At 39.2% G+C, this 12,270-nt stretch overlaps 1 protein-coding gene across 3 annotated transcripts in view; it reads left to right on the top strand.

Annotated features, from left to right (window-relative positions):
• Positions 1 to 9,235, top strand: part of prkcg (protein kinase C, gamma) — an 82,865-nt gene extending 73,630 nt beyond the window's left edge. For all 3 annotated transcript variants that reach the window (XM_088326930.1, XM_088326933.1, XM_088326932.1), the window contains 4 exons: positions 835 to 915; positions 2,689 to 2,796; positions 4,763 to 4,903; positions 8,302 to 9,235. In XM_088326930.1, coding sequence (XP_088183056.1) covers positions 835 to 915; positions 2,689 to 2,796; positions 4,763 to 4,903; positions 8,302 to 8,463 — 492 coding nt within the window. In that variant the 3' untranslated portion in view covers positions 8,464 to 9,235. The remainder of the gene's footprint in view (positions 1 to 834; positions 916 to 2,688; positions 2,797 to 4,762; positions 4,904 to 8,301) is intronic.
• Positions 9,236 to 12,270: the final 3,035 nt, after the last annotated feature.

The raw sequence follows: 12,270 nt of genomic DNA, 5'->3' as shown, positions 1-12,270 counted from the left end.
CGTGTCTTTGATAAACACGCCAGCCTCCCGAGTATCGACGCTCTTATGTAAACACTCATTGATCCCGCTGCGTTTGACATTTGAGTTGCGATACAATAAATACCCCCCAGGGGGCTGTGCGCTTGTTCCCTTGTGATACACACACAGGGAAAATACATTTTCATACTAGTGGTATGAGTACTCTATGTATCAAGGACTACTTCGTGCCCCAGTGGGTAATATCTGTTGCGTCTAATGTGAACAAAAACCAGTGCCACCCAGCGCAGAGTAGCAGCAAGATGCTAGACGAACATGGCGGCAACTTCTAGGTCCCACTACATAAAAGTAATCCAAAATTCTTGACTTATGATTACTTTTTATATATTTCATGTTTGGTGTGATAGTTCATGTATTCGTGCCTTGTGATCAAATCAATGTTTTGTTTCTTTACTGAATGAAAGTTTTTTTATACCACTGGCACTAGATATTGCTCACTGCCCATTTAAGTACTGTATCAATATCAGTCTGGAAAAATGAGCATCAATAAATTTAGTCATTACAATACAACAAATAAAAACAATAATAAGAAAAATAACGACAACATGGATTGTTATCATTTTCGATACCACATTTTAAGACTGGTACCGATACAATAATCTTGTATCATTGATATCTATACCAGGTACTGATACAGTTACCATGAAAAATGGATAGTTTAAATCATATATTTTATTAGATTGACAATATCTGACACTCATTGTTATCCTGCTCTTTGACTTTTTCATTTTTCCACAATTTTTGACAAAAGAAGGTGATTTGACTTTAAGTGTGTACCTTTTTGATCCTCGTTTTCAGATCGTGGCATATCAGCCCTACGACAAAGCAGTTGACTGGTGGTCTTATGGCGTCTTGCTCTACGAAATGCTGGCAGGACAGGTAAAGTCAAAAATAGTACATTTATAAGTTATTTCTGAGTGAAGACATAACATATTTTGTCTCATCTCATCTCATTAGCCGTACCGCTTATCCTCATTAGGGTTGCGGGGGGGGCTGGAGCCCATCCCAGTCATCTTCAGGCAGTGGGCAGGGGACACCCTGAACTGGTTGCCAGCCAATCGCAGGGCACACAGGGACAGACAACTCATTCGCTCATTCACACCTAGGGACAATTTGGACCGGCCAATTCACCTGAAATGCATGTCTTTGGAATGTGGGAGGAAACCGGAGTGCCCGGAGGAAACCCACGCAAGCACGGGGAGAACATACAAACCCCGCACAGAAAGTCTGGAGCTGGAGTTGAACCCACGACAGGTTCCCATGATTTGTTTTGTTTTTAATTAAGTTGATTAATTCCATTGTGAAAAAGTATGAATGTTTTGCTCGTTTAAGGAATTGAATTCTTATTTCTAATTTATTTTAAACTTATTTTCATAGTATGCTAGAAATAAATAAGTTAGACGAGTGAGGTACAGATCAATTTGCTCGTTTTAAAGCCCGATTTTTTTATAATTTGAGCAATAGATGGCACTGTATTGTCTAATGCGAAGGAAATCCAGTACCGAGAGCACAGCGTAGCGGCAAAATGCAAACATGGTGACTACTTCTAGGTAGGGATTCCACTGAGTAAACGAAATTTTAGGGAAAAAAATTAGGAAAAATAACATTGGTATGATTATGCATGAATTTTTGGCTTTTTTTTTTTTTTGCTGAATACATTTTTGGTACCACTAGAAGGTACTAAATATTACACACTGTCCCTTTAAATATTCTAGTTGATTTTATAATATATATAATATTTTTTTTGTTAAATATAATTAGGATAAATAGTTTTTTTTTTAAATTCACATGAATATGATAAAGACGCTCCCCTACTTACGACCATTAGACTAATGCAAAATGTTAGATGAGAACATTTCGAAACATATCTGGACATGCACCGTTTCCCGAGTACAGGACATTACTGTATTGCTTCTTTCCGCCACTACATTCTGTACTGTATCTCTGGCGCACTAAGAACTTTGATGTTTTAACTGTTTAATATCTCATGCATCCATTCAATATGCTTGGTGTTAAGTGTAAAGAAGAGGCTAGCCATTTCATTTGAAATCAAAGTGGAATAAAGAAGCTTGATGTGGTTGAGAAAACGGTCGGAATGCTTTTTTTTCGGCCACTTTTTATCGTGGAGGAGAACCTCTTGAAGCGCATCTTCCAAAAGTAAATTACACTTAACTTTTTTTTATCTTTATAGAGCATATTATTTTATGAAATGTTTATTATTTTTTTAGTACAGAACAATACAGGTTACTCATACAAGCCTTAAACACACTTATATAAACCTTAACCAAAATAGCACTGAAGCAACTTACGAACAAATTCAACTTACAAACGATCGTCCGGATATCCTTCGTAAGTCGGCCAGCGTCTGATGTTTAAAAAGTAGTCATGAAAATATGTTTTTTTCTTCATCCCAATGGTACTTCGGTAGCAACAACAGGCAAGTGTCTTAAAAATGAATAGAAATAATCCTGCGTTGTTTTGTCAATGAATTTACTTCAATTTTTCCCCCTAGCAATCTTTCAACATCATCAAAACTATATTTAAATGATGAATACAAATCTTTAAAATGAAGTGGTTTTTTTTCTGCAGCCAACTGTTTATTTTTATTATTATTTTCCTCTCAATTCTTTTTATTCATTTTCTTTTTCTTAGCCGCCTTTCGATGGCATCGACGAGGAGGAGCTTTTCCAGTCCATCATGGAACAGAGCGTTTCCTACCCCAAGAGTCTTTCTCGTGAAGCGGTGGCCATCTGCAAGGGGGTGCGTGCACATGCAATAAATACATCGTCAATAAACGTGCATACCAACTCATTTTCATGATACCTATGTACCGTATTTTTGGGGGGGACTATAGACCTTTTCACAGCTTGCTAGTGACGTCACAGTCGAAGCTAGAGGCATAACAATATTCAGCGCTAGTCAAAACACTGAAGACACCAAGCCTTCGTTTCTGCTTGTTCTGTGTTAAAATTGTGTCATGTTGTGGGTTTGGGCGCCAGAATCTGAGCAAAAAAACGTTAGCGATCGCAAATTGAAGTTTTTACAGAATCCCAGCGGACACTCTTCATCAAAGAAAAAATAAGAGAGTTCTGGTTAAATGCATTAAGGCGAAAAGATTGGACAGAGGCACTCATTAAAAATGCTCAGGTTTGAAGTGCACTCTTCCTGTCAGCTCAGTGAAATTAAATGCTTATGATTGTTGCTATCGAGTCTATTTTACTTATTATATTATCTTGGAATTTTCTAAACTTCGAGTGATATAGGATAACAGGCTAACGTCATTTTGGTGATACAAAACCATATTTTAAGGGTACGTTTGCTGTAGTATTGTTTCGCTCTGGCTTTTTGCCTCCGCTAAACCCCGCCCACTGGATACGTCACAACGTTTACAAACATCCATCCATCTATTCTCTGGACCGCTTGTCCTCTTCAGGGTTTCGGGGGTGCTGGAGCCCATCCCAGCTGTTTTTGGTCAGTGGTCAGGGGACACCCTGAACTGACATATAACTCACTCATTCACATCTAGGAACGATTTGGACCAGCCAATTAACATGACATGCATGTTTTTGGGAGGAAAACGCAGGCACAGGGAGAACATGCAAACTTCACACGGGGAGGCCACAGTAGCTGGACTTGAACCCTGAACCTCTGCACCCTGGGGCTGCGCACGAACCACTCTTTCACCGTGCTGCCCTATGTTCAAAAGCATAATAACCTAAAAACTCCAAATTGGCCAAAAATTTGAACGTGTGACTTATAAACTGGTGCATATTATATGCAGATAAAATCGGAAATGCGTTACCAAGTTTTTGCAATTATTGATCAGTCGATACTTTTTATCGCTGACATTTGCATAGCAATGTTGGCAATGGGAATCGAACCAGATAGCAATGGTAAGTGCACAGATTTCTAACAACCAAGCCACTAGGGGCATGGATGGTTGTTCACAATTGTATAACTTTGAATTCAACTTGAATCAAACTTGGATAGCGGGGTGGAGTGCGCCGGTTCCCATCTTCTAACTAGACCTTATACATACCGACGACACATAAAAAGGCATTAGGTCTTATCTCATTATCACACTATTTTTAGTCATGGTACCAGATATGTTATAGTAGAGAGGATGTTGTTTTACTTTTTCTTAGCTCAAACTAAGCATTGTAAGTGACAAACATCTACGTGAAGCCATGCATGTATTTAAAAATTTCAGGACCACCAAAATGCTGTTCCCTTCAATCAGAATGACTGAAATACTCCCCACTATGCCTATATTGTCATTCAGTTCAAAACTTGTGCCCTTTCAAGGACCACTTTAATGTCTGAAGTAATTCTCGAGGCCCCTCTTAATAACAACATCAACTAAACTAACTAAAAATACTGTGATGACGAGATAAGACCAAATGCCTTTTCATGAGTCATCTGCATCCCTTGGGTTCCAGTAGATGGATCTGATGCACTCAAAGTTGTGATATGGGTTTGATTCCTGTTACATTCAAAGCTATGCAGTAGTATGCAATCGTGATCAGGTATATATTCTGACTGATCAATCAATACGCAAATACGACACTTTTTTAGTTTTTGTGCTTTACAGTCTGGAAAATCCGGCACATAAAGTGATTTATTTTGATATAATGGACACAATTATAATCAGATGCACTTTCTGCAATATCTATCATAAAAAAAGTGAGCATCCTTAAATGTGACATTATTTTTTTGTGTTTTTAAGTTACTCACCAAGCATCCCGCCAAGCGTCTGGGCGGCGGGGAGGATGCGGAACGGGAGATAAGGGAGCATCCTTTCTTTCGCTGGATGGATTGGGACCGTTTGGAGAGACTGGAAATCCCGCCACCCTTCATCCCCAGAACAGTCAGTCCTGCTCCCTTTATATCAAATTCATCTATTCAAATTCAGTTGTTCAAGTATTTTTGTTGCAATTATTACAATACATGTAGATGTTACCTTCCCTTTTAGGCCAATCAGACGTCTGTTTTTGTGTTACCATGTCAATCTTCTTCTGCTTGAAAAGTCAGCTGCACTCGTGCCTCCACAATCCATTATCCCTGCTCGCATATGGACTAGCAGTGCACACTTTTGTTATGCTTTATGGCTCTTTTTTGCCGTCATTTCCGCATGGAATGAATTGCACTTGTGTGGCTATGATCTCTCATCCCCAATCCCATATTTCAGCGAGCAGTGACCGGTCCATTATCCCTGCTCAACTATTCCTTTTTTTTAACTGAGAGCAGGGGCCATTATAGCCCTTTGTTCTTTCGGTTCAGGATACTGATGCGTCCCATTGTGGCCCGCCTAAAATGAACTTCACTACTTTGGCAGAGGTCCATTGTCTCCAGTCGACTATTACTGAGAGCAGAGGCCGGCATAGTGATTTGTTTTTTTTGGGGGTTCAGGCTAATGAAGTGTGCCGTTGTGGCCCGCCTTAAATGAACTGCTTTATTTTGGCAGAGGTCCATTATCCCCAGTTGACTATTGTTGGGACCTGGGGCGGGGAGAGCAAATCTGTGTCATGCGTGGTGGCATTGATCCTTTTGCCTCAAACAACCAGCTCCCTTGCAGCAGCAATTCACTACCCGGCCGAACTCACTGAGAACACGGGTCGGCAGGGCGCATTTTTTCGGTTCAGGCTGCTTAAGGTTACGTTTTGGTTCCCATTAACCGAGATAGTCAAGTCAAGTCATGTTCATTTGCATAGTCCTTATTTATAAGAAGTCTTAAAGGGCTGTACAGACTCCATACTACCATTACACGAGCCTCTGATCCGAAACTCACATCAGGGCAGAGAAAAACTCAAAACCTATGCATGAGGAAATGAAGAAACCTCGAGAAGGGGCTGCAAATGAGGTAATCCCCCCAGGATGACCAGGCTACAATAGATGCTGCAATTTCATTAATAGACAATACAAAGACATCATCAACATTTAATAAAAGAGAACAGAATGTCTGGTTGCTAGCTTCCTGATGTCAACATCATTCATAAGCTATTAAATAGAAGTGTGTTTTAAGTTTAGACTTAAACTCTTCCACTGAGGTTGCAGATTGGACCTCAGAGGGCAGAGCATTCCATAGCACCGGGGCCCAAACAAAAAAGCGCTTTTAAACCTGTGGATTTCCTCTTGACCCTTGGGATCACTGTGGAAAAGTAAAGCAGAAATCAGGTTTCCTGATAGTCGCTCTCGTTTCAACAGCTCGCCACTTTTATTGATAGGTGCAGACAAATCTGCTAGTCAGCAAATTGCACCTTTCAGCTGGAAATCCCGTGGTTTCCCGCGACTCCTCAAGAGGGCGTAGGCTGGCCAAACGATGCATTTTTTTCCCTTTCAAAAATGGCGCCTTTATTCTGCTTGGTAAGGGGCCGGTCACACAGACATTAGCGGCTGAATCACGGCCAGAAATTTCTGCCTTTGAGGCGGACGCTATTGGACGTATTGAGATCGCCATTCAGACGAGATACAGCGGTGCTTAACACGAGGTCGGAAATTCGCGCGCGGGTGGCAGCGCGAAACTGTTTGGCGCTGCTCAATTCCTCAGAGCGCGGGTACACAGCCTTTCACGAGCGTATTGAGGCTGAATCACGGCCAGAAATTTCTGGCCGTGAAGAAGATGCTGTTGGGCGCTGTTGGACGTTAAGAGACCGCCATATAGACGAGATAGAGCAGTGCTTTACTCGCGGTCGGAAATTTTCACGTGGTTGGCCGCGCTCAAAACTTTTGAGCTGCTCAAAAGTTTGAGCACGTGTTAAACAGCGTGCCGCACACGTGGTCAACACGAGGAAATGACGCGGAAATGACGCGGAACGACGTGCTCTGGCCGCGGCCAGGGCTTGCTTACACATGGGTAGGACGGGAAATTTCAGCGGATAATCGTGGGTGGAGCATGGTAATAGATAGTTCTGCGCCTGTATCACGGTGTTATTACGTGAAATTAGCGTGTTACGCGTGTGACAGTCAAACGCCTTTCTCCACGTATAAACAGCGCGAATGCCAAGCACACGTCAGTTGTGCTCGTGACGTCAAGGGGGTGAACATGGATCCCCGTCAGCGTAGTTTCTCTTCATTTCGAATAAATCTTTCGGTGCATTCGCAATGGTCGCAGCAAGGCTTTAATGCTAGGACCTTAGCTTGGCCTTTTGGCTGAGAGTAAGAGTCCCGGCTCCTAAGCTTTGCAGCGTATTATGAACTGATCGATAATGGATAATGAATAAAGAAGATAGACCAATAACCCTTAACCCCCCGTCAACGTAGTGACCTCCTCTTAATCCATTTTTATTTCCTGACATTTCTTTTCAAGATAATAAAATAAAAATGATGCCATAGTTTGAAATCTTGATCTTCACCGGACTGTGTCTTGTGCGGTTATGATTTCTACAGCACGGTGCCGAGATTTGCATCCCCTCGCTACTACAACCACGTTTACCTCGTTTTATCTCACTTTTAGGGAATGTAATGGCGAACATATAACCAAAACCACTTCGTCTTGCATTTGTTGGAAATGTAATACAACTTAAACCATTCTGTCTTTGTTTTTGTTGTGAACGTAAATCCTCCCCCCCTCGCGTGAACACGCATTCTGCTGCGCTTCCAACTAAAGCGATCGTATCCTATATAAAACGCTTATTAAAACTATAAAGCTAGCAAATTATAACAATTGGGAGATCCTAGTCTATATAACGCGTTTATTTAAACAATAAAGTGCGATCGTATTCTACAAAATGCGTTTGTTAACGTGGATGAAAAAGTCACGCGAGGGGGTGGGGCAGTGTTGGTGTTGCGTAGGAGTCGGATTTGGGCACAACACCGGCTCGGGAGCTTTTATACCCGTGGTCCACACGAGAAAATGATGCAGAAATGACACGACGAGGAAGCGGAACAGTCGCCGGCGTCTGTTTTGCGGGCATACCACCGATGAACAGCGGGTTGGCCAGTTTTGCGCGTTTTCCATCCCGGGCAACCACGGGCAAAAAAAACCCGCAAAATTTTAGCCGTGATTCAGCCACAAACGGCTGTGTGACCGGCCCCTAAAGTAACTTAACTTTCATTATCCGTCCTTAGCACCTATGTCAGGCATCCAATCTTTTAGGGCAAAACCAAAACCTCTTTGCACATCAGATTGAAAAATCCAAAGAATTTTTCACAATATTAACTGCAGTTTTCATCTAAAAACCTTGTTAGTACATTTTTATATCGTCTGTGGCGTTATGGACTTAAATAAACAAGAGATAAAAGTCATCCTCTCGTGGCTTTCAACAGGGTGGCCGCAAAGGGGAAAACTTCGACAAATTCTTCACGGCGGCCCCTTCTGTCCTCACCCCCTCCGATCCGGACATTCTGGCGGCCGTCAATCAAGAGGACTTCCTGGGATTCTCCTTTGTCAACCCGGAATTTGCACCCTCGCCCCTTACATCAGTCTAAGAAGGAAAAACCAGTAGTCTACTTATATATTGTCACTTCTCTAGCCATTGCTGAAAGAATCGTGTGAGAGTTGTTGGGGAAATCGCGTAGAATTTATTTATTAATATGAATTGACAAGATTTAGTAGATGTTTACAGAAATCTAGAAAGCAGTTGTAAAAAAAAAGTTTTATAGCATTAGAATATATCATAAATGTTGATGCACTGAAAGGTTCCTGACTAAAGAGTTTGTTTTTGTATTTTATAAAAGTATTTAGAAGAGAAACAGTGTAGAACATGATATAATGATGGTCTTTTGCACATACTGTGAGGGATGCAAGAAGTTTACTTTTTGTCTAACAGAAAATTATGTTTATCATGCCAATGCAATGTGGTTGTTTTTATTTATTATTGTTTTTTTGTTAAGTCATTGTTATTGTTAATAATTTAATCACAAATAGTCCAATTCATTTTGTATTTAATTTAGATAATTCTAACATTACAAAATATTTTTTTTAATATTTGAGATTTTTTTGTTTACTTGATTTTTTACATCTCATTTTATTAACCCTAACTTGAATACACATATTATTTTTCTTTGTTTTTCTAAGAAAGTTTGATTCCTTTTTCTTTTTATGTTAATTTGTTGGATTTGTCTTTAAAATATATATTCCTTGTTTAATTTTAATCTACTTTTTGAACGCCTTAGTTCGAACAAATCGGTGTTCGACCAAAACATTCATAATTCTTAGCGTAATCTTTTGTACCGAAGATTACGATAACGCGAACGTACAATTAGCCTGGGTTAGCTTTATGATTCGAAGTAAACATTCAGGGTGTTGGAACTGAGCCCAAAATTCAGGGTGTTGGAACGGAACCCCCTTTCCAATGAAGCACTAGCCACTTGTGGTGCTAAATGACTTGTAAACAACCAGATTTTTTTATTTTTACACGTTCATGTTAGCGTAATCTTTCGTACGGAAGATTACGCTGCTGGAACGTACGATTAGCCTGGGTTAGCTTCTTGTTTACGTTAAACATTCATGGTAAACATTCAGGGTGTTGGAACGGATTAAAACGATTTACATTATTTTTAATGGGAAAATCGATTTCGGTGATTGAACAAATCGGTTCTCGAACAGGGTTCTAGAACGGATTATGGTCGAGAACCGAGGTTCCACTGTATTCACTTTTTTTTATTTACAGTGGAACCTCGGTACTCGAGCATAATCCGTTCCAGAACCCTGTTCGAAAACCGATTTGTTCGATCACCGAAATAATTTTTCCCATTAAAAATAATGTAAATCGTTTTAGTCCGTTCCAACACCCTGAATGTTTACCATGAATGTTTAAGGTAAACTAAACGCTAACCCAGGCTAATCGTACGTTCGCGTTATCGTAATCTTTCGTACGCGTAAAAATAAAAACATCAGGTCGTTTACAAGTCATTCAGCACCCGGGTCTCCACAACAAGTGGTGAGCGGTTCATTGTAAAGGGGGCTCCGTTCCAACACCCTCAATGTTGGGCTACGTTCCAACACCCTGAACGTTTAGCTTGAATGTTTAACGTAAACTTAAAGCTAACCCAGGCTAATCGTACGTTCACGTTATAATAATCTTCCGTACGAAAGATTACGCTAACATGAACGTGTAAAAATAAAAAATAAAGGCTAAAGAAAAGAATTATGAATAGGATTTCTTACCTTTGTGGTGGTCAGCAGAAGGCGCAGGTGAACGGTGGGGAGGAAAATTATTGTTTGGAAGGATGTTCTTTTCTCTTAAAATACCGATCTAATGACACTTGCTTCTGCATTCTTTTTAGCACTTTTCTAAAGTGACTCATGACAGGCATAATTAGGGGCTAAAACACTTTGTACACCTATATTAAAAGCGAAAGCAAAACGAAGCACGTCCGCACGCGATAACAGTTGGTCACGAAAAGAGCAATCTGCACCCGTACGCCGCTCAGCATCGCACCCTAGCGTACGCACTCACGCATTACCGGCCTTCGAACTCCGATTTTTTGACCGAACAGCGAAGCAAGAATTTCTCGAAGTTTTTGGTCAGACTACGATTTGTTCGAACTGAGAGGCGTTCGAAAACCGAGGTTCCACTGTACTTATTTTCATGTTGTGTTTAATTATTTACGCATTGACTGTCATCAATGCATTTAATTTTACGGATATATAATTTTTTTTTGTGTTGGTTTAATTTCCTGGTTTATTTGATATGAGCACAACGTTGTTGCTGTGCTTGGCTTTGCCGGGCATTCTGCTTGGCTAAGGTTGTCGGGACCGTGGTTTCCTGAAAAAGCATTAGGGAGCCACTAGGTTGTGCCAAAGAGCCGTATGCAGCTCTCGAGCCACTTTTACACAAAATCAGATGTTTATGGATTTCTTTGGTATTTGTCAAAAATATTATTGAATGCGTTTATCTTAATTTATTAAAAAAAGTAATTCACAAGAGATTTTATTTTATGTTCTGTTTTGGATGATACAAGCAGAATGGCCCGAGCATTCTCTAGTGTTGTTGTTATTTGTTAATTATTCATTCTTAATATTTTTTTCTCATTTAATTTTTCATTTTTGAAATCTGAAAAGCATTATACCTGGATGGCTTTTTTTCTCAATGTATTTAAATTAAATTTTCTTTTTTTGTTTGTTTGTTTCTTTGCAAAACAAAAAAAATTGAATGCGACGCAGTTTTTCTCCATTTATTTCATTTTTATCATTATTTGTTCTTTTAATATGTTAAAATGTAATTCAGAGTATTTTTTGTTTTAGTTTAAATTTTTAGCAAACTCAAAAAATATATATTATTTTAATCATTTTATTTCAAATTATTTTAATCCAAAGTTCGTTTATATTTTCTGTTGTATATTAGTTTAGTTCCCTTAAAAATAAAATATTGTTCATAGTAATTTTTATTTTATTTTCTATTTTAATCTTCATATTTTTAGTCTAACATGTAACACATTAGTTTTGTTTCTTTTGTTTATTTCACAATGTCATTCATAATTTTATTTTTATTTTACTATGATTATTGTTTTTGCTAAATAATTAAAAAAAGCCATTTTTTTCTTAATTAATTTGTATTTAATTTTCATTCTTATTTTACCTTATATGTGTTTGGTTCCTTCTGTCTTTTAAAAAAATCTCAATCGTACACATGTGTTTTAATATTATTTTCCATTTTTGAAAATGAGAAAAATTAAAATTAAACTGCATATTTCTTTATTTGAATGTAGTTTTACATTTCCTCCCAATGTACACTTTATTAATTTTGTTTTACTTTCTTATTTCCGAATGCACGCAAACTGATTTGTGGTCCTGAGCGCTCACTCGCCCTGTAAAATCCAAATCTCACACATTCACAATCTTTGCACATGAACACACAAAAACACAGGCGCTTGTGAGGTGACCTCACACCTCCCTCAAGCTCTGCCCCGTTTTTTCCGCCAGCTTCACCCTTCCCCACCTCAATCCGGCATCCAATTTTCAGATCCGATTATTTTTATCACGTAGAAGGCACCATTTCTTCGGTGAAAGGATTGAGGTTGGCGTCGGCCAGCGTTACAGAAGCACGCATTCCTAAAACACAATTTTTTGTATCTGCAACAAATACTGTATTTACTGTTCGTACCGTACTTTGTAAAAAAATATGTTTATAAAGTACGGTACTTTTGCTTTCTTTTCACCCCCACATTTTAGTCATCCATGGCCACAATTCTCGTCTGAAGTGAAGTGGATCGTGTCCCGAATAGTGTATTGCCACATTATTTTTAAATTTATAAATTGACTGTACAGAAAATACTTGTTTTAAAAAGAAA

This window comes from Urocampus carinirostris, chromosome 2 (genome assembly GCF_059441175.1).
Source record: "Urocampus carinirostris isolate Australia breed hairy pipefish chromosome 2, RoL_Ucar_1.0, whole genome shotgun sequence".
Lineage (NCBI taxonomy): Eukaryota > Metazoa > Chordata > Actinopteri > Syngnathiformes > Syngnathidae > Urocampus > Urocampus carinirostris.
Note: the sequence above shows the minus strand (reverse complement) of the source record. Positions and strands in the feature narration are given on the sequence as shown.